The sequence below is a fragment of the Hemiscyllium ocellatum genome, chromosome 35 (genome assembly GCF_020745735.1).
Source record: "Hemiscyllium ocellatum isolate sHemOce1 chromosome 35, sHemOce1.pat.X.cur, whole genome shotgun sequence".
Taxonomy (NCBI): domain Eukaryota; kingdom Metazoa; phylum Chordata; class Chondrichthyes; order Orectolobiformes; family Hemiscylliidae; genus Hemiscyllium; species Hemiscyllium ocellatum.
In genome coordinates, this window is record NC_083435.1 from 31,983,838 (window position 1) to 32,005,591 (window position 21,754).

At 40.4% G+C, this 21,754-nt stretch overlaps 1 protein-coding gene across 1 annotated transcript in view; it reads right to left on the reverse strand.

The window, feature by feature from the left end:
* The window catches only part of LOC132832614 (collagen alpha-1(V) chain-like), a 143,693-nt gene that overhangs the window by 1,059 nt on the left and 120,880 nt on the right, over positions 1-21,754 (reverse strand). The window contains exon 10 of the mRNA XM_060850696.1: positions 1,732-1,806. Coding sequence (XP_060706679.1) covers positions 1,732-1,806 — 75 coding nt within the window. The remainder of the gene's footprint in view (positions 1-1,731; positions 1,807-21,754) is intronic.

Here is a 21,754-nt window from a genome sequence, read left to right on the forward strand (position 1 = left end):
ACCCCCCCCCCCCCCCCCCCCCCCCCCCCCCCAGCTGACTCCTTTCCCCCCCCAGCTGACTCCTTTCCCCCCACCCCAAACATTCTCAATCAACTGCAGCAGACAAGGGCTCATCACCTCCTTGCAAATTCATCCGTACCTCCTGGGAAAGTAAATCATCTCCTTGCTAAGTTTTGTTTTAAAAAATCACACAACACCAGGTTGTAGACCAACAGGTTTATTTGGAAGCACTAGCTTTGGGAGCGTTGCTCCTTCATCAGGTGGCTGTGAAGAATAAGTACCTGATGATGGAGTGGCACTCCTAAAGCTAGTGCTTCCAAGTTAGATTATATCCTGGTATGGTGTGATCTTAACTTTTTGTACACCCAGACCAACACCGGCATCTCCACCAACTCATGACTTATCTCCTTGCAATTTCGCAAGTACAGTACATTTTGGGGGAAAAGCAAACATTTTTATTTGGAAATGCCTTAATTGTTTAATGCAGTTTCTTGAATGTTTTTTGTAATTTTTAAAAATAATCCCTGCAATTTCCCATGTCCTTCCTGAGGGCGAGCAATTCTTTCCCAAAATTTCTCAAATACTTCCCGACGGAAAGCCCAATGGCTTTTTATGATTTGTCAGTTACCTCTGTGACTTCCTAGGAACAAAGAGCAATCTTTTGTGATTTCCTAAAAACCTTCAGTCATATTTTCAAATACTCAATGAATGGCAGAACGCTAGGATCTCAGAGGGATATTGTGGTGCTGGTCTACAAATCCCTGAAGGTGGCCAGACAGGTTAATTGTGTAATTAACAAGGCAGGTGGGACACTTGCCTTCATTCACGGCAGAGATTAGAAGAGCAGGGACGTCGTATTGGAGTTGTATATGACTTTGGTTAGGTCACAGCAGGATGACAGTGTGCAGTTCTTGATACACATGATAGGAAGAATATGTTAACGTTGGAGGGGTGCAGAGGAGACTGACCAAGATGTTGCCTTGGATGGAGCATTTCAGCTCTGAAGAGAGACTGTATAGGCTTCAGTTGTTTTCTTTGGAGCAGAAAAGGCTCGGAGGGGGGGGGGGTGGGGAAGCCAGATAGAGGTGTATTAAGATTGAGGGGCATGGACAGGATGAAAAAGTAGTTGTTCCCCTTAGTCAAAGAGTCAATAACAATTGGGCATAACTTTAAAGTGAAAGGTAGGAGGAGATTTGAGGAAAAACATTTTCACCTGAGGGTGGTGGGTGGGTGTCTGGAATACATTGCCTGGGAGGGTAGTTGAGGTGGGAAACCTCAAACTTTTTAATAAGAACGTGGATGAGCAGTTGAACTGTCATGACATTCAAGGCTATGGGCTTAGTGAGAAAGTGGGACTAGTATAGGTAGCTTTTTTTTTGCAGTACCTGATAGGCTGAAGGGCCTCTTGTGTATGGTATAATACTGTGATTCCAATAATTTATCAAATACACTACATTTTTTTTTAAAAGTCTGTGATTTTCCAAGTACTTTAATACTCTAATACTTCCTGTCATTTTTAAGTCACTTGCTGTGTCGTTTTTGAGCCCCATCCATGGGGGCTGGTATTCCTGCAGATAAATATAGTGAAACAATATCCCTGTGTCAAAGTGGAGGGAGTGGTGCTCAACACAGGCAGATTTTAGGATCAGCCTCAGGAACTCATGTAGAACATCAGAATGGGAAAGCAGTAATGTCTGCTTTCTTTCTGTCTGCCGTAACACAATTACTTACTGGCAGCATAAGTGATGAACCAGGAGGGCCAGGTAACCCGTCAGCACCAGGTAGCCCATGCCGACCCTTACGACCCTGGAAAGAGATCAGAATTAGGTGAACAGCAGAAACAAGCCACTGAAAACAGATGGAGAACGTAGATATTGACCAAAAACTGTATGTATGTGCAAAAAAAAAGGTTTGTGAGCACAAACACTTCCTAATTGTGCATCAACATTTCATTCAAACACAAGTTATCGCACACCATACATTACATACTCGACAGTAATTGCACACACTTTACATAACACAAAAAGCCTGTACATAATCACCCTCCAATTATACACAGCACAAGATGTAACTGTACGTAATTACTCTCTCATCAGCCCATCAGATGTACTATCGCTGGTGTATATTTGCTTGGAATTGCTATTGTCACACTATAACTTTGCATCATTTACTTACAGACCATATATGAACACGCTAACTGGATATAACCCTCTTGCTGTACATAACACAGATAATAATTGTATAAATATTCTCAAACTGCGCATACCAAAAGTGATGACTATGTATAACCATTCTCAGGCTGTCGATAACTGTGTAATTCCTCTTACCCTGTAGACAACAGCCACAATAACTGTATATAGCAAACCATTTTCAGCTGATGTGACAAGAGAATGATTCATCTCTGCTTCCTCTACTGGTCCAGTATCACAGATGGCAGTTCGATTCATTCTACTTGAGATTGAGAACAATTGGAAGTGCTGGATCCTGCAAGGCTGTAGGCCTTGATAATATTCCAGCAATTATACTAAGATTTGTGCTCCAGAACCCTTTTTGCACCTCAGCCAAGCTGTTTCTGTACAGATAAAACATATCATCTAAGCAACAATCTGGAAAATGACCCAGGTATGTCCTGTATACAAAATGTGGAGGTGCTGATGTTGGACTAGGGGGAAAACATCAGTAGCACCTGATGAAGGGGCTATGCTCCAAAAGCTTGTGAAATCAAATAAACATGTTGGACTACATCCTAGTGTTGTGTGACTTTTGACTGCACAAAAAGCAGATCAAATCCAACCCAGCCAATTACTGCCCCATCTGTCTACTCTCATTGATCAGTAAAGCAACGGAAGGTGTCATCAACAGTGCTATCGAGCAGCATCTACTCAACAATAACCTGCACAATGATGCCCAGTTTGGGTACTGCCAGGGCCACTTTGCTGACCTGTTTACAGGCTTGGACAAAGCTAATAAGCAGGGGTGAGGTGATAGCCTTTGCCATCAAGGCTGCATTTGCGTGGAATTAAGCAGCCAGAGTAAAACGAGCCAATACAAATTGGGTGTAAAATTTCCCCTAGTTGGAGTCAAATGTGGACATAAGGTTGTTTTTGTTGTTATTGGAGGTCAATCATCTCTGACCCAGGACATCTCTCCATGTCCAATGCAACAAGAGCTGGACAACATCCAGGTTTGGACTGAAAGCTGGCAAGTAACATTTGGGCCATAAAAGTACCAAGCAGTGACTATCTTCAACAAGAGAAATTCCAACCATAATCTTGGTTAAATGGAGCTACCATCTGACTAACAAATTAATCAACACCCTGGGGGTTACCATTGCTATGACAATGGATCAAATCCCCAGATTACTTACATATTGAACTTTTAAACAGTATTTTTTAAGAGCTCATGACTGTAGTTGTAAATTCAGTGATGAAAGCTCTGAGAGGAATCTCTGAAAATCACACACCTGAAACTCTGCCATCTTCAAACAGCAACTTTCCAAATTGGATTGTAATTTCCTATGGCTAGCAAAAAAATTGGAGCTCACCAGCTGTCTCAGCAGAAAGCCAGTTCTCATTGATTATATCCTGAACTGTAGATATTTTTGTACTTTACCCTTCCAAGGTTAAAAATCAACGGCAACCCCTGATATGCTGTCTAGGTCACAACTTGAGTGCAGCTGGTGTCTCTTATGCTGCAGGTAAAGAAAGACTCTATTACTGAGGAAATAGGGGGAAAATAAAGCCCATCTGCTGCCTTGCAGATCTAAGAATCTCAAAACCAATTGCTTCACAACCAATGTTTGGTGTTACTGGTACCATCCAATTTGAAAACCAGAATATTCCACCATTTACGCAAAATAAAGTGTGATACATATAACTGGTAGCTTTTTATTCAGTACATATTTATAACCTGAATATTTGTTACACATTTATTATTTTTCTTTATAGTGAAGACCTTTTCTTTCACTCCGGGAAGCCTGAGCCTCCAAGAGTGAGGGGATCCTTTCTAAATGAATAATTAGTTTAGGGGTTGAATTAAGAAGAGGGGCCTCTTTAAATCTTTTTATCTGCAAATATAAGCATTTAGGGATATCCATACCAGAATTGTAACTGATTGGGGACCTTCAACCAAGGACTGGTCATTAAACTCATTCTCGAGAAAGTGAACAGGACCTCTAACCTGGTCTTGTACTGACAACACTAGGCTGGGAATTCAGTGGCAAGGAGCTCATTTCATGTCTGCCAAAGCCTGCCCAGCAACATCTACAAGGCACAAATCAGGAGAGTGATGCAAGACTCACCATTTGGCTGGATGAGCACAGCTCCAACAGCATTCAAAAACATTGACAGCGACCAGGACAATGCAGCCACTCTCTTGGCAGCAACCATTTTCTTGAATATTTCAGTGACTTGACTTTCATAGTCTTTTGTGGTAGAGAATTCCAAAGGTTCACTACCTTTTGAGTGAAGACATTTTTCCTCATCACAGTCCTAAATGGTATACCCACATCCCAAGGCTGTGACCACTCGTTCAAGACTCGCCAGCTAGGGAAAATATCTTCCCTGCATCTACTCTGTCTAGCCCTTTTAGAATTTCATACCTTGCAATCAGATCCCCCTTCAATCTTTTAAATTTTATTGAGCACAGGCCCAACATAAGTAAACCTTCCTCAGTTCTAATAGTTGCATAGTTTACCTAATAAGCTGGTGTCTGAAAATTCCTTAAAAATGGTCAACAGCTTACAATTAGATAACTGTAATCACAAACACCCAAAATTTAATCATAATCACTGTCTCATCCTACAAAGTATGTGTAATCATGCCAATCCTGTACACACATGACAACAATGTTAAGTCACCCTCATACTGCACTTAAAGCACTGTATAATCGTCCTCATGTTGGACATAGTGCACGTTAAAACTATGTATCATCACTAATAGTGTGCATAAAACATTGAGTATAATCTTTCACATTGCACATAACATACTCACTGAACAATACATGCAATAATGATATAATCTATCGCACTGTATAACTATAATCCGTTATTGTATAACACACGCACTCAATTTATAAACTCTTCACTTTGTATGTAACACTAAATCTGTTGAATAACATACTGTATCCAAGCACTCGCAAATTTTACACAGTATAACTATTATTAATCTTAGCGTGTATAGTCTAAGTGTGCATAATCGCACATTATATTAACTGTTTAAAGACTGATCATACATAACAGTATGACTATAAGTATAGGAGAAAGTGAGGACTGCAGATGCTGGAGATCAGAGCTGAAAATGTGGTGCTGGAATAGCGCAGCAAGTCAGGCAGCATCCAAGGAGCAGGAGAATCGACGTTTCGGGCATGAGCCCTTTCCTGAAGAAGGGCTCATGCCTGAAACGTCAATTCTCCTGCTCCTTGGATGCTGCCTGATGTGCTGCGCTCGACTATAAGTATAGCCACAATGTATATCACACCATAACTGTATTGCAACACGTGTGCTGAGTATCACACTGTAGCTCTGTACTAATCTTATTTTCTGCATATCGCACATTACAACTATTCTCACACTGCCATATACGTCACTGTATACTGACACAAAAACTGAACTCTAACTGTAATTATGTAGAATCACTCACTACATAATATACAATAATCCTAACACTAACAGTGTATGATCAATATCACTGAATGACACAGTGCAAAATCTCTCTCATACTATGATAAACAAAATCTCCCTCACACTGTGTAATCATGAAGTATAATCATGCTCACAATGTAAATAACATTATGACAATACATCATCACCATCAGGCTGTGATTAACACAACGAACTATGATCATTCTCTCACTGTGAATAATACAATATAGCATTGCATAATCGGTGCGAATATGCCAATGTAATAGTGCATATTGATGCTTAGTACATGTCTAACACACTAACAGTGAAAAAAACACAAAAAAATTGTATTCGCTCTCATTGAATAGCATACTTCAATAGTGTATAGTGACTCTGTGTAAATAAGATACCGTAGCAGTGTATAGTGTTTCTCATACTGTGAAATATTATAACAGTAGATAATCACTGTGACACAGTGAATAACACAGTGTATCAGGACTCTCACACTGAATAACACTCCAACAGTACGTTATCACTCATACTGTGAATAATAAAATATAAGAGTACAATCACTCACACTGGGAATAATACATTATAAGTGTGTAATCTCTCACATTGTGAATAACACAGTATAACAGTGCACAGTCACTCTTAAACTGAAAAACACACTATAACAATGTATAATCATCCCCAATTTATGAGTAACTGACTAGGAGTGTATAATCGTTCTCAGTGTGAATAGCTTATTATAATAGTGCATAATCACTCTCACATTCCTGCTGTACATGGTAAATAAGACACTCCGTGTATAATACTCACCAATTCTGAATTTAAGTGTTTAGCACTTATTCTGCAAATACCAGTGTAACATTGCATATTCTGTCTCACTTTGAGTAACACACTACAACAGTGTATAATGGCTTTCACAGTGTGAATAACACAACAATGTATAATGTTTCTCACACTGTGAATAACACGACATAATCACCGTAGCATGGTGAATAATACAATGTAACAGTGTACTATCATGCACACTGAACAACATACTATAACAGTGCATAATCACTCTCACATGGAATAATACACTATAGCAATATATAATAATTCTGAAACTTAAATAGCACACTGGAACATTGTATAATCACTTTCCCACTGTCAATAAAACAGTATAACAGTGTAAGATAACTCAATTTGCCAAGTAATACCATAACAGTGTACAATTACTCTCACACTGTGAACAACGCAGTACAAATGCACAATGATTCTAACACTCTGAACAACACACTGAATAATACTATAACTATGATTACCATTACACTGTGAATAATACATGATTACTATCATTGAATAATACAATGTAAGTGTATATTCACTCATACTGTGAACAACACAGTATACCAGTCTTTAGTCAGTCATACTTAAACTGTGAATAACATGCTATACCATGTTTAATGACTCAAGCAGTGTACAATCACACTCCAGCTGTGAACACCTTCAGAATTGTATAATCATGCTGGCATTGTGAATGACACACCATAACAGTGTTCATTACTCTCGTACTATTTATAAGATATTATAACTGTGTATACTGAATCTCAGTACATGGAAACCACACTGTCAGAGTGTACTATCAATCTCACACTGTAAATAACACAATAAAACCAAATATAATCACTCGCAGTGGGAATAACACAATTTAATAGTGTACCGGGGGTCTTGTACTGTGAATAATACACTATAATGTTTTATATTAACTCTCACTGTGAATAACAAACTACAACAGTGTATAATCTCTCACACCGTGAATAATGCACTAAAACAGTGGATAATCACTCTCCCTGTGGGGAGATCATACCCTAGTGGCATTACCAATAGGCCATTAATCCAGAAACCTAGCTAATGTTCAGGGGACTGAAGTTCGAATCCCACCACAATCGATGAGTTGAATCTGATATTGAGAGTCTAATGATGACGATTAAATCATTGTTGATTGTCAGGGAAAAAAAAAACATCTGTTTTGCTAATATCCTGTAGGGAAGAAAATCTGTCATCCTGCCCTAGTCTGGATTACATGTGATTGCACACCTACAACGATATTGTTGACTCTTAACTGCCCGCTGGCTAATAAATGCTGGCCTAACCAGAGACACCTGCATATCATAAGTGTATTAAAAACATGCTACAACAGTGTATACTGATTCTCAGTAGATGGATAACATATCACAGCAGTGCATAATGGCTCTCAAACTGTGAATAACACAATGACATTGTAATCAGTCTCACACTCTGAATAAAACACTAAAATTTGGTATAATCTCACAAATATTGTGGACAACATAATATAGCTGCATAATCACTCACACTGATAATTCATTATAGCAGTGAATAATCCCTCAAACTGTAAATAACACAATAATAATGTACAGCAATTCACACTGAATAACACAATACAGCAATGAATAATCACTCTCACTGTGAATAACACACTATAACAGTGTATAACCACTCACACTTTGAATAATGTACTGAAAGAATGTATACTTACCTTCATAAAATGAATAACAAAGTTTAACAGTGTATGATCATGCTTAGACTGTGGACAATATACCATAACAAGCTTAATCACTCTCACACTGTGGATAACTCAATATAGCAATTCTATACCGGAAATGATCAAAACAGTGTATAATCATTCTGATGATGTGAATAACCCACTATTAACAGTGCATAATCTCATTCTCAATGTGCAATTATGCTCACACTGTGAATAAAACTCCATACCAGTGCATAATGACTCTCACACTGTGGACAACATACTATAACAGTGCTTAATTACACTCATTCTGTGAATAATACAATGTAACACAGCTCTCACAACATGAATAACAACCATAACATCACATATTCACACCTGCACTAGGACTAACACACGGCACACAACATTGTGAGAAACATGCTAACATTGGTTAATCACATGAAAAGCCTACCACAACTTGGTAGAAACATTTATGCCCTGAACAACACACAATAACTGTATATAGTCACTCGCACACACTAACAGATCGTAATCACTCCCAAAGTTTTAATCTCAGACTGCAACATTGCGTAATGACTCTTTTATTGTGAGAAAACACACATCAGTGTATAATTACTCTCAAACAGTGTTTAACCCACTAGAATAGTGTATAATCACTTTCTCAGTTTGGCTAACACAGGGTAACAGTATATAATCACCCTCACTGTACATAATATGCTACGACTGAATAATCATTCTCAAACTCTTAATAATGTCACCTTTCAGCCTCTGACACTCCAGGGAAAACAGCCCCAGCCTGTTCAGCCTCTCCCTATAGCTCAAATCCTCCAACCTTGGCAACATCTTTGTAAATATTTTCTGAACCCTTTCAAGTTTCACAACATCTTTCTGATAGGAAGGAGACCAGAATTGCACGAAATATTCCAACAGTGGCCTAACCAATGTCCTGTACAGCCGCAACATGACCTCCTAACTCCTGTACTCAATACTCTGACCAATAAAGGAAAGCATACCAAAGAGGTTTACAAAATTATGAGGGGCATGGATAGGATAAACAGACAAAGTCTTTTCCCTGGGGTCGGGGAGTCCAGAACTAGAGGGCATAGGTTTAGGGTGAGAGGGTAAAGATATAAAAGAGACCTGAGGGGCAACTTTTTTCACGAAGAGGGTGTTATGTATATGTAATAAGCTGCCAGAGGAAGTGGTGGATACTGGTACATATGGAACATTTAAGAGGCATTTGGATGGGTATATGAATAGGAAGGGATTGGAGGGATATGGTCTGGGTGCTGGCAGGTGGGACTAGAGAGGGTTGGGATATCTAGTCGGCTTGGACAGGTTGGACCAAAGGGTCTGTATCCATGCTGTGCATCTCTATGACTCTTATCACATCACAGTGGATTGATGAGGGCAGAGAGGTGGACGTGATCTATATGGACTTCAGTAAAGCGTTCAAGGTTCCCCATGGGAGACTGATTAGCAAAGTTAGGATCTCATAGAACACAGGGAGAACTAGCCTTTTAGATACAGAACTGGCTCGAAAGTAGAAGGTACTTGGTGGATGGTTGTTTTTCAGATTAGAGGCCTGTGACCAAGTGGAGTGCCACAAGGATCGGTGCTGGGTCCACTACTTTTTGTCATTTATATAAATGATTTGGATATTAGCTTCAGAGGTATAGTTAGTATGTTTGCAAATGGTGTCAAAATTGGAGGTGCAGTGGACAGCAAAGAAGGTTACCACCAATTACAACAGATCTTGATCAGATGGGCCAGTAGGCTGAGGAGTGGCAGATGGAGTTGAATTTAGATAAATGTAAGGCATTGCATCATGGGAAAGCAAATCTTTGCAGGACTAATTCACTTAATGATAAGATCCTAAGGAATATTGCTGAGCAAAGAGACCTTGGAGTGCAGGTTCATTGCTCCTTGAAAGTAGAGTCACAGGTGGCTGGGATAGTAAAGGTGTTTAGCATGCTTTCCTTTATTGGTCAGAGTATTGAGTATAGGAGTTGGGAGGTCACGTTGCGGCTGTACAGGATGTTGATTAGGCTACTTTGGAATAGTGCATGCAATTCTGGTCTTCCTCCTATCGGAAGGTTGTTGTGAAACTTGAAATGGTTCAGAAAAGATTTACAAGCATGTTGCCAGGCTCGGAGGATTTGAGCTATAGGGAGAGGTTGAATAGACCGGGGCTGTCTTCCCTGGAGTGTCGGTGGTTGAGGGGTGACCTTATAGAAGTCTATAAAATCAAGAAGGACATGGATAGGGTCAAGAGACAAGGTCATTGACATTGAGACAGGGAGTCCAGAACTAGAGGGCATAGGTTTAGGGTGAGGGAGAAAGACATCAAAGACACCTAAGGGGCAATTTTTTTCACGCAGAAGGTGGTACGTGTATGGAATGAGTTGCCAGAGGAAGTGTTGGCTGGTACAATTGCAACATTCAGAAGGCATCTGGACGAGTAGATGAATAGGAAGGGTATGGAGGGATATGGGCCAGGTGCTAGCAAGTGGGACTAGATTAGGTTGGGATATCTGGTTCGCATGGACAAGTTGGACCGAAGGGTCTGTTTCCGTGTTGTAAATCTCAATGACTGTCACATCACAACATTATATCCACTCTCACACTGAATAATACCCTATAACAATGCATAATCAATTTCACACTAAGCAGCACAATATAATAGTGTTTAATCACTTTCACATTCTGAATAACTTACTGTAACACTATTTAATCATGCACAATGGCACTGAAATAGTATAACTGTATAATTGCTGTCATACTCTAAATCACACACAATAATAGCAAATCAACACTCAAACCGAATAACACACTAACAGCATATAATCACTCTCAAACCATGAATAATAGAATATAACGATGTAAAATGGCCTAGAAAGAGGAATTCATGGCGGGGAGGAGCTGTACATACATTTGTGTGAGGCTGAAACTTCAGCCATGGAGAAACCCGAGGAATCCCACCCCAGGGAGAAACCGTGGAAATGTGGTGACTGCTGGAAAGGATTCTATGTCCTTTCTACCTTGGAGACTATCAGCACAGTCACACTGGGGAGAGGCAGTTCTTCTGCCCCAGGTGTGGGAAGGACTTCAGCAATTCCTTCCACCTACTGAGGCACCAGCTGGTCCACACTGGGAAGAGGCCATTCAGCTGCTCCTAGTACAGGAAGGGCTTCACCTGCTCGTCCCACCTCGTGGCCCACCGTTGGGTCCACACCTGAGAGAGGCCCTTCCCCTGCCCTGAGTGTGAGAAGGCCTTCAGCAATTCTTCCCACCTGCTGGCCCACTGGTGGGTCCGCACCGGGGATAGGCCCTTCAGCTGCCTCGAGTGTGGGCAGAGGTTCACGTCCTGCACTTGGGGCGGCACCAGCACTCCCAACAAATGGATTCCATTGGTGACGCTGCAGTGGGTCACCCCCAAGACCGAACCTCTTGCCCGTTCTGACAGTGGGTGCGGTGGGAGAGTCGGAGGGATTTGTTTTGTTTTCTGCTGGACTTCACCTGCCCCTGCAACCCCACAATGGCTCAAGGGTGGCACAGTGGCTCAATGGCCAGCAACCTGGGTTTGATTTCACCCTCAGGGTGGCAGTCTATGTAGAGTTTGTACATTCTCCCCTCGTTCTGTGTGGGTTTTCTCTGGATTCTCCGGTTTCCTCCCGTAGTCCAAAAATGTACAAGTTAGGATGAATTGGCCAAGCTGAATTGTCCCAGAGTGTTCAGGAATGTGTAAGTGTGGTGCATTAGTCAGTGGGAAATGTAGAGTAATAGAGTAGGAGAATGGATCTGGGTGGGTTACTCTTCAGAGGGTTCGGTGTGGACTTGTTGGGCCAAAGGGCTGTTTCCACACTGTACGGGTTCTATGATTTGATAATCATTCTCATACACTAAATATCACACTATAACTGTATAATCCCTCTTAAGCTGTGAATAATGCATAATAAGTCAATAATCATTCTTACACTGTGAATAAGACAATATAACAGTGGATAATAATTCTCAAATTCTTAATAGTGCATTATAACAGTGTAGTGATTTTCACACTGAGTAATGCCCCATCAGAGTGCAGAATCAATCTCACACTGAGTGAAACAATATAACAATGTATAATCACACTCACACTGTGAACAGCATACAACAGTGGATATCATTCTCAAGTTCTTAATATTGTATTATAACATTATAATTACTGTCTTAATGTGAATAATAATTTACTGAAGGGTAAGATTACTGTTACACTGCGAATAACAGATTAAAATATGATATAATCACTTACATACTATGGCAATATAGCAGAGCATAATCGTTCCCACATTGTGAATATCACACTGTAACAGTGTATAATCATTCTCACACTGAATAAAAGAATATTAGCATATAGCCATTCTCAAATTGTGAATAGCCAACAATAACTTGGTATTATCAGTCTCATTCTGTGAATAATACAATTTAGCAGTGTCTATTCTCTCACTCACATTATGGATAACTCACAATAACAGTGTATAATCACTCTCAAACTGAATAACACAATAAATAAGTGTACAATCACTGTCTCACTCAAAAACACAATAACTAAGCATGTAAAACTCTCACACTGAATAACAGTATCACAGTACGTAATCACTTTCACACTGTGAATGTCAATGATAACAGTATACAATCAGAACAGTGAATAATGCCCAATAACATAACAGTGTATGGTAGCTCTCATATTGAGAAGACCACGTATAATAAAGTATAATCACCCCCACACTGAAAAACACAACATAACGGTTATAATCAGGCTCATATAGAGAATAACAATATAACAGTGAATAATCACTCTCACACTGGGAAAACAATATAGTAGTATATAATAACTCTCACACTATGAATAAAATTAAATCGGCATATAATCACTGTCACTGTAAATGGCATAATCACTCACACTTGAAAAATACATAATAAAACTGTATAATCACTCACTGCAAACAACAAACTATGACAATGCCTAATGTTTATCAAACTGTGGATAAGGTATTGTAACAATACATAATTACAGTCACGCTGTGATTAACTTGCTATAACAGTGTATAATCACTTTCAGCTGAAAAACATAATGTAACAGGACATAATCATGCTCATGTTGTAAATAACACACTATAACTTGTATGATCACACTCAATGGGTTATTCACATAATCAACTGATATAGCAGTGTATAATCACTGATGGTGACTATCTCATTACATCAGTATCTAATCATACTCAGAATAACAAACTATAACCGTGTATAATCATTCTCACACTGAATAACACACTATAATGCTGCATAATTGCTCTGTCAACCTGAATAGCTATTCCACCACATTCTCTGGCAGTTCATTCCATACACGTATCACCTTCTGCATGAAAATGTTGCCCCTTAGGTCTCTTTTATATCTTTCCCATCTCACCCTAAACCTATGCCCTCTAGTTCTGGACTCCCCGACCCAGGGAAAATACTTTGTCTATTTATCCAATCCATGCCCTTCATAATTTTGTAAACCTCTATAAGGTCACCCCTCAGCCTCCGATGCTCCAGGGAAAACAGCCCCAGCCTGTTCAGACTCTCCCTGTAGCTCAGATCCTTCAACCCTGGCAACATCGTTGTAAATCTTTTCTGAACCCTTTCAAGTTTCACAACATCTTTCCGATAGGAAGGAGACCAGAATTGCATGCAATATTCCAACAGTGGCCTAACCAATGTCCTGTACATCCGCAACATGACCTCCCAACTCCTGTACTCAATACTCTGACCAATAAAAGAAAGCAAACCCAAACGCCTTCTTCACTATTCTATCTACCTGTGACTCCACTTTCAAGGAGCTATGAACCTGCACTCCAAGGTCTCTTTGTTCAGCAACACTCCCTAGGACCTTCCCATTAAGTGTATAAGTCCTGCTAAGATTTGCTTTCCCAAAGTGCAGCACCTCCCATTTATCTGAATTAAACTCCATCTTCCTCTTCGCTGTCCACTACACCTCCAATTTTGGTGTCATCTGCAAACTTACTAACTGTACCTCTTATGCTCGCATCCAAATCATTTATGTAAATGACAAAACGTAGAGGACCCAGCACAATAATAATGCATAACCACATCCCACTGACAACAATACACTATAGCATTGCATAATCATGTTCACAGATCAAATAACATATGATAACTATGTACAGAATAAGCATTCTCAAATGAGAATAACACAACCGTATACAGGCATTCCTCCATATCTGCATTCCTGAAAATCCCCGTAAATGATGAATTTGAGAGTGTGTTGCTTGATAACTTAGGTAAAAATAGGGTTAGGTTCCCACTCCCCAAGATTGTGACTTTTTGCCTATTATTTTTGGGGGTTTTTTTGGGTTAAAATAATAAACACCTAAAAACGTCTAAAATAAAATTTAATATTATTAGAGTAATGTATTAAAAACAAATGTAGTGTATTGTAACTTACCGATAAAAGTGAGAAGTTCTGCTTATAAGGGTGGGGCATTGTTGGGGGAGACTATGGGTGATTACTGGGTGGGGAGGGGGAGAACAGTGCACATGTGTCTGCCTCCCAGGCATTTACACCAGATGATGTGCCCTCCTCCTCTACTTCCATCTGGTGGATGTCCTCAACCTATTCATCTTACCCAGCATCTCTGCCCTTACTTGCGGAGGGTTGAGTGGAAGGGCTGTGTCATGGACCAGGTCAGAGACTGAGAGCAAGATCGGCATGTAAGTGAAAGTGGTCATGGATAGGTGAGTTTTGCTTGAGGATTTTGAATGACTGGTTACTTTTTCTTTTGCATGAATAGGCAAATTTGTGAGTTTGCGGATATGGAGGAATGACTGTCACACTGAATAATACACTATAATAGTGTATCATCACTCTCCCACTGTGAACAACAACTGACAGTGCATAGTGTTTCTCAAACTGGATGACCCACTATAACAATATGTTACCACTTCCACATGGGAAATATGGTGTGGATGTTCCAGTGTTGAACCTGGGTGGATAGGGTCAGAAATCTTCACCTGATGCAGGAGAAGTGCTGTAAAAGCTTGTGATTTCAAATAAACCTGTTGCACTATAACCTGGTGTCGTGTGACTTGTGACATGGTAAATGGAACACAACGTTGCATAATCACATCCCAATGAATAAAACACCATAGCAGTGCATACTCATGCTCACATTGTGAATAACACACGACAATCTTGTATAACCATTCTCAAACTATGAATAACACACTATAGCAGTGTACAATCATTTGCACACTGAATAACTCGGTGTTTGGTGAGGCTCACACTGTGCATAACAGTACAACTGTGTAACTGGTTTTAAACAAATAGTACACTTTAACAGTGTGCAATCGTTCTTACTCTGTGAACAACACATATAATGAGGCTCACAATGTGAATAACGGTATGACTGTGAGTAACCATTCTCAAACTGAATAATACACTATAGTAGTGAATAATCACTGCGACACTGGGAATAACATGACTCCAGCAGTATAAAATCATGGTTTGTTTTCACTTGAACATCAAAAGATGAAGGAAAACATTACAGAGGTATACACAATTATGAGAGGCATGGATAGTGAGAGTGTTTTTTTTTCCCCAGGTGGAAATGTCAGTTACCAGGGGAGATAGTGTCATAGGGTCATGGAGATGTACAGCATGGAAACAGACCCTTCGGTCCAACTCGTCCCTGCCGATCAGATATCCCAACCCAATATAGTCTCACCTGCTAGCACTCTGCCCATATCCCTCCAAACCCTTCCTGTCCATATACCCACCCAAATGCCTTTTAAATGTTGCAATTGTACCAGCCTCCACCACATCCTCTGGCAGCTCATTCCATAGACGTACTACCCTCTGTGTGAAAATGTTGCCCGTAGGTCTCTTTTGTGTATACCACTGTAATGTTTTCCTTCATCTTTCCCCACTTTCCCCTCTCACCCTAAACCTATGCCCTCTAGTTCTGGACTCCTTGACTTCAGGGAAAAGACTTTGCCTATTTACCCTATCCATACCCCTCATAATTTTGTAAACCTCTATAAGGTCACCCCTCAGCCTCTGACGTTCCAGGGAAAACAGCCCCAGCCTGTTCAGCCTTTCCTTATAGCTCAAACCCTCCGACCCTGACAACATCCTTGTTAGTCTTTTCTGAACCCTTTCAAGTTTCACAACATCTTTCCGATAGGAAGGAGACCAGAATTGCACACAATATTCAAACAGTGGCCTAACCAATGTCCTGTGTAGCTGCAATATGACCTCCCAACTCCTGTACTCAATGCTCTGACCAATAAAGGAAAGCATACCAAACACCTTCACTATCCTATCTACCTGCGACTCCACTTTCTAGGAGCTATGAACCTGCCCACCAAAGGTCTCTTTGTTCAGCAACACTCCCTAGGACCTTACCATTAAGTGAGTCCTGCTAAGATTTGCTTTCCCAAAATGCAGCACCTCACATTTATCTGAATTAAACTCCATCTGCCATTTCTCAGCTCAGCCCATTGGCCCATCTGGTCCAGATCCTGTTGTAATCTGAGGTAACCCTCTTCGCTGTCCTCTACACCTCCAATTTTGGTGTCATCTGCAAACTTACTAACTGTACCCCTTATGTTGGTATCCAAATCATTTATGTAAATGACAAAAATTAGAGGACCCAGCACCCATCCTTGTGGCACTCCACTGGTCACAGACCTCCAGTCTGAAAAACAACCCTCCACCACCTCCCTCTGTCTTCTACCTTTGAGCCAGTTCTATCCAAATGGCTAGTTCTCCCTGTATTCCGTGAGATCTAACCTTGCTAATCGGTCTCTCATAGGGAATCTTGTTGGACACCTTACTAAAATCCATATAGATCGCATCTATCGCTCTGCCCTCATCAATCCTCTTTTGTTACTTCCATAAAAAACTCAACCAAGTTTGTGAGACATGATTTCCCACACACAAGCAATGTTGGTTTAAGGTAAAAGGGGGAAAGTTTAATGGAGATGTAAGAGGCAAGTTTTTTTTAAACACAGAGGAGGGAAAGTGCCTGGAATGTTCTGCAAGAAGTGGTGAAGACAGGTACAACAGCAATATTTAAGAGCAGTCTTGACAGACATATGATTAGGGAGGGAATAAAGACCATGTAGAGCCAAAGGGTTTTAGTTTAGAAAGGCATCATATGTTGGTGATCCAAAAGGGTCAAGGGTCTGTACTGTTCTTTGTTCTATTACTGGTGTATAATCACTGTCACACTGTGATAACACATTGCAGCAGTACATAATCATGTTCACAATGGGAATAGCACATAAAAATAGTCTTTAATCCTACTCCCACTGGGAATAGCACAATACAACAATGCATTATCATGCTCACTGTGTGTATAATGTATTATAATAGTGTATAATCACTCTGATAGTGAATAGTATATAATAACTGTATAAACTCATGTTAACAACATTAAAGCAATGAATAATCACTGTCACATGATGAATAACGCAATATAGCAGTGCGTACTCACTCTTACATTTTGCATTACACAACATACCACAAGATAATCACTTCCTCACCCTAAATGTCACACCATAACAGTGTATAATCATTCTAACACTGCAAATAATATAATATAACAATGCGTAATCACTCTCACACTGTGAAAAACACCAAATAACAGTGTATTTTCACTATCAGACAATGAATTATTCACCATAACCTTGTATAGTCACTCTCATATCTGAATGTCAATGTATAATTATTCAACACATGAATAATAGTGTATAATTACTCTCACACTATGGATAATACAATAACTATATAACCATTCTAAAACTGAATAATACACTATAATAGTGAATAATCACTGTCACCATGAACAACACACTACATCAGTGCATAATCATGCTCAGTGTGAATAGCACACTATTACAGAGCATACTGACATTTCGTACATGGAGGATACACTATAACTGTTTAATCACACTGCCACTGTAAATGATGCAAGAGAACAGTCTATGTTCACTGTCACACTGTGAATAACACACTATGGTGGTGTTTAATCGCATTGTCAACCACATTGTAACAGGGTATGATCACTCTCACACTGTCAATAACACACTACAAAGTGCATAATCACTCTCATGCAGTGAATTCCACAGTATAACAGTGTATAAGTAGACAAACAGGAAGCTGGAAGAAAACAGCAAGCCTGGCAGCATCAGGTGGTGGAGAAGTCAATGTTTTAGGTATTAACCCTTCTTCTAGACCCTCCTGATGCTGGCTGGCTTGCTGTGTTCTTCCAACCTCCTGTTTGTCTACTTTGGACTCCAGCATCTTCAGGTTTATTTGTCGCTATACAGCATATAGCTCTCCCCCTGTGAATAACACACTATAACAGGGCATAGTCGCTGGCACACCATGATTAACATTGTATTACTGTGCATAATAACTCACTGTAAAAACATAACTATAATCCATCCCACACTACAATAGTGCTTATTCACTCTTGCAATGCACATAACACATGTCAAACCATAATCAGAGTCCCTACAGTGTTGAAACAGGCCCATTGGCCCAACAAGCCCCCACCAACCCTCTGAAGTTTAACCCATTCCCCTATTCCATATTTACCCCTGAACAATGCACCTAACCTACACATCCCTGAACACTACGGGCAATTCAGCATGGGCAATTCAGCATAGCCAATTCACCTAAATTGCACGTCTTTGGATTGTGGAAGGTAACCGGAGCACCTAGGAGGAAACAACGCAGACACGGGGAGAATGTGAACATGAACTCAAACTTTGCATAATCACATACTGTATATAACAGCTGCAAATGTGTTGCTGGTCAAAGCACAGCAGGCCAGGCAGCATCTCAGGAATAGAGAATTCGACGTTTCGAGCATAAGCCCTTCATCCTGATGAAGGGCTTATGCTCGAAACGTCGAATTCTCTATTCCTGAGATGCTGCCTGGCCTGCTGTGCTTTGACCAGCAACACATTTGCAGCTGTGATCTCCAGCATCTGCAGACCTCATTTTTTACTGTATATAACAGACTACAACTTTGAATTATCCTTGACATAATATACAAAACATATTATAATCAGGTAGAATCACTTTTGTTGGACAGAACAATAACTAAAATCACTTGTAATGTTTGTTATATTGTATAACTGTGTATAATTGTTATCAAACTGTACACAGTACACATTACAACTGTATAATCACTCACAGAATATGTAATACACTATAACTGCAGATAATCTCTCTCTGTAACTTGAGGCAATATATCTGCATATAAATAATACACTATATAACACACACCAACTATGCAAAATGACACTAACTAAATATACTAAATAACATAACTGTGTGTACTCAATCCCAAACATAACAATAGCTATAATTCTGTGCTGTCTCATGCATATTACAGGACAGAGAATAAAGAACAGTATAACACAAGAACGGGCCCATGAGCCCACTGCATCTGTGCCAGCCATGATGCTATTTTAAACGAATCGCATCTGACTGAATATGGTCCATTTCCTTCTATTCTCTGTGCACACAACAAACACTATAACTGTATATAATCATCTCCCATTATGTATACCACACTATAAATGAATATAATGAGTCTCATGATGGACATGACACACACTATTACTATGTAAAATCACTCAAACATAGATAACAGACTATAAATATGTATAATCACACACTACGCAATAAGCGTTGTAACTGTGTATAAAGATTTATACTCTGTACATCAGTGGTGATGGCCAAGTATGTTAGCACTAGACTATTAATCTAGAAATTTAGTTAATGTTCAGATGACCTACATTGAAATCCTGCCGCAGCAGATGGTGGAATTTTAATTTTAAAAAAACTCTAGAATTATGAATCTACTGATGACCACAAAACCATTTTCAGTTGTTGGAAAAATCCATCTAGCTTGCTAATGTTCTTCAGGGAAGGATATCTGCCATCCTCACCTGGTTTGGCCTACAATGATTCCAGACCCACAGCAATGTAGTTTACGCTCTTCTGCCTTCTGAAATGGCCTGACCATAAGACATAGGAGAGGAAGTAAGGCCATTCGGCCCATCGAGTCCACTCCGCCATTCAATCATGGCTGATGGGCATTTCAACTCCACTTACCAGCGTTCTCCCCGTAGTCCTTAATTCCTCGTGACATCAAGAATCTATCAATCTCTGCCTTGAAGACATTTAGCGTCCCGGCCTCCACTGCACTCTGCGGCAATGAATTCCATTCGCCCACCACTCTCTGGCTGAAGAAATGTCTCCGCATTTCTGTTCTGAATTGACCCCCTCTAATTCTAAGGCTGTGTCCACGGTTCCTAGTCTCCTCGCCTAACGGAAACAATTTCCTAGCGTCCACCCTTTCCAAGCCATGTATTATCTTGTAAGTTTCTATTAAGTCTACCCTCAATCTTCTAAACTCCAATGAATACAATCCCAGGATCCTCAGCCGTTCCTCAACCGGGATCATCCGTGTGAATCTTCGCTGGACACGTTCCAGTGCCAGTATGTCCTTCCTGAGGTGTGGGGACTAAAACTGGACACAATACTCCAAATGGGGCCTAACCAGAGCTTTATAAAGTCTCAGTAGCACAACGGTGCTTTTATATTCCAACCCTCTTGAGATAAATGACAACATTGCATTTGCTTTCTTAATCATGGACTCAACCTGCATGTTTACCTTTAGAGAATCCTCGACTAGTACTCCCAGATCCCTTTGTACTTTGGCTTTACAAATTTTCTCACCGTTTAGAAAGTAGTCTATGCTTTTATTCTTTTTTCCAAAGTGCAAGACCTCGTATTTGCTCACGTTGAATTCCATCAGCCATTTCCTGGACCACTCTCCCAAACTGTCTAGATCCTTCTGCAGCCTCCCCACTTCCTCAGTACTACCTGCCTGTCCACCTAACTTTGTATCATCGGCAAACTTCGCTAGAATGTCCCCAGTCCCTTCATCCAGATCATTAATATATAATGTGAACAGCTGCGGCCCCAACACTGAACACTGCGGGACACCGCTTGTCACGGCTGCCATTCCAAAAAAGAACCTTTTATCTCAACTCTCTGCCTTCTGTCAGACAGCCAATCCTCAATCCATACCGGTAGCTCACCTCGAACACCATGGGCCCTCACCTTGCTCAGCGGCCTCCCGTATGGCACCTTATCGAAGGCCCTTTGGAAGTCTAGATAGACCACATCCAGTGGGTTTCCCTGGTCTAACCTACTTGTCACCTCTTCAAAGACAAACCAATCAGTTGCATCAATCACTATGAAGTTTCAACAAAGAAATGAAACCAGATCTACCACCTGGCATCGACCCAGGCACTGGAAAAGTCGATGGCAGAAACAGACTTACTGACAGTGCAAAGCATACCTTGCTAACATGTGGCAAGATTGGAAAGCTGTTTCACAGACTAGTCAAGCAACAGTCTGACTCACAGAATCATATTTTACAGACAATGTCCAGACATCACCATCTTCTATCTCACCAGCAGAACAGACCCAGCAGAGATTGGGGCCCTCTGGTATATAATTGGGAGGG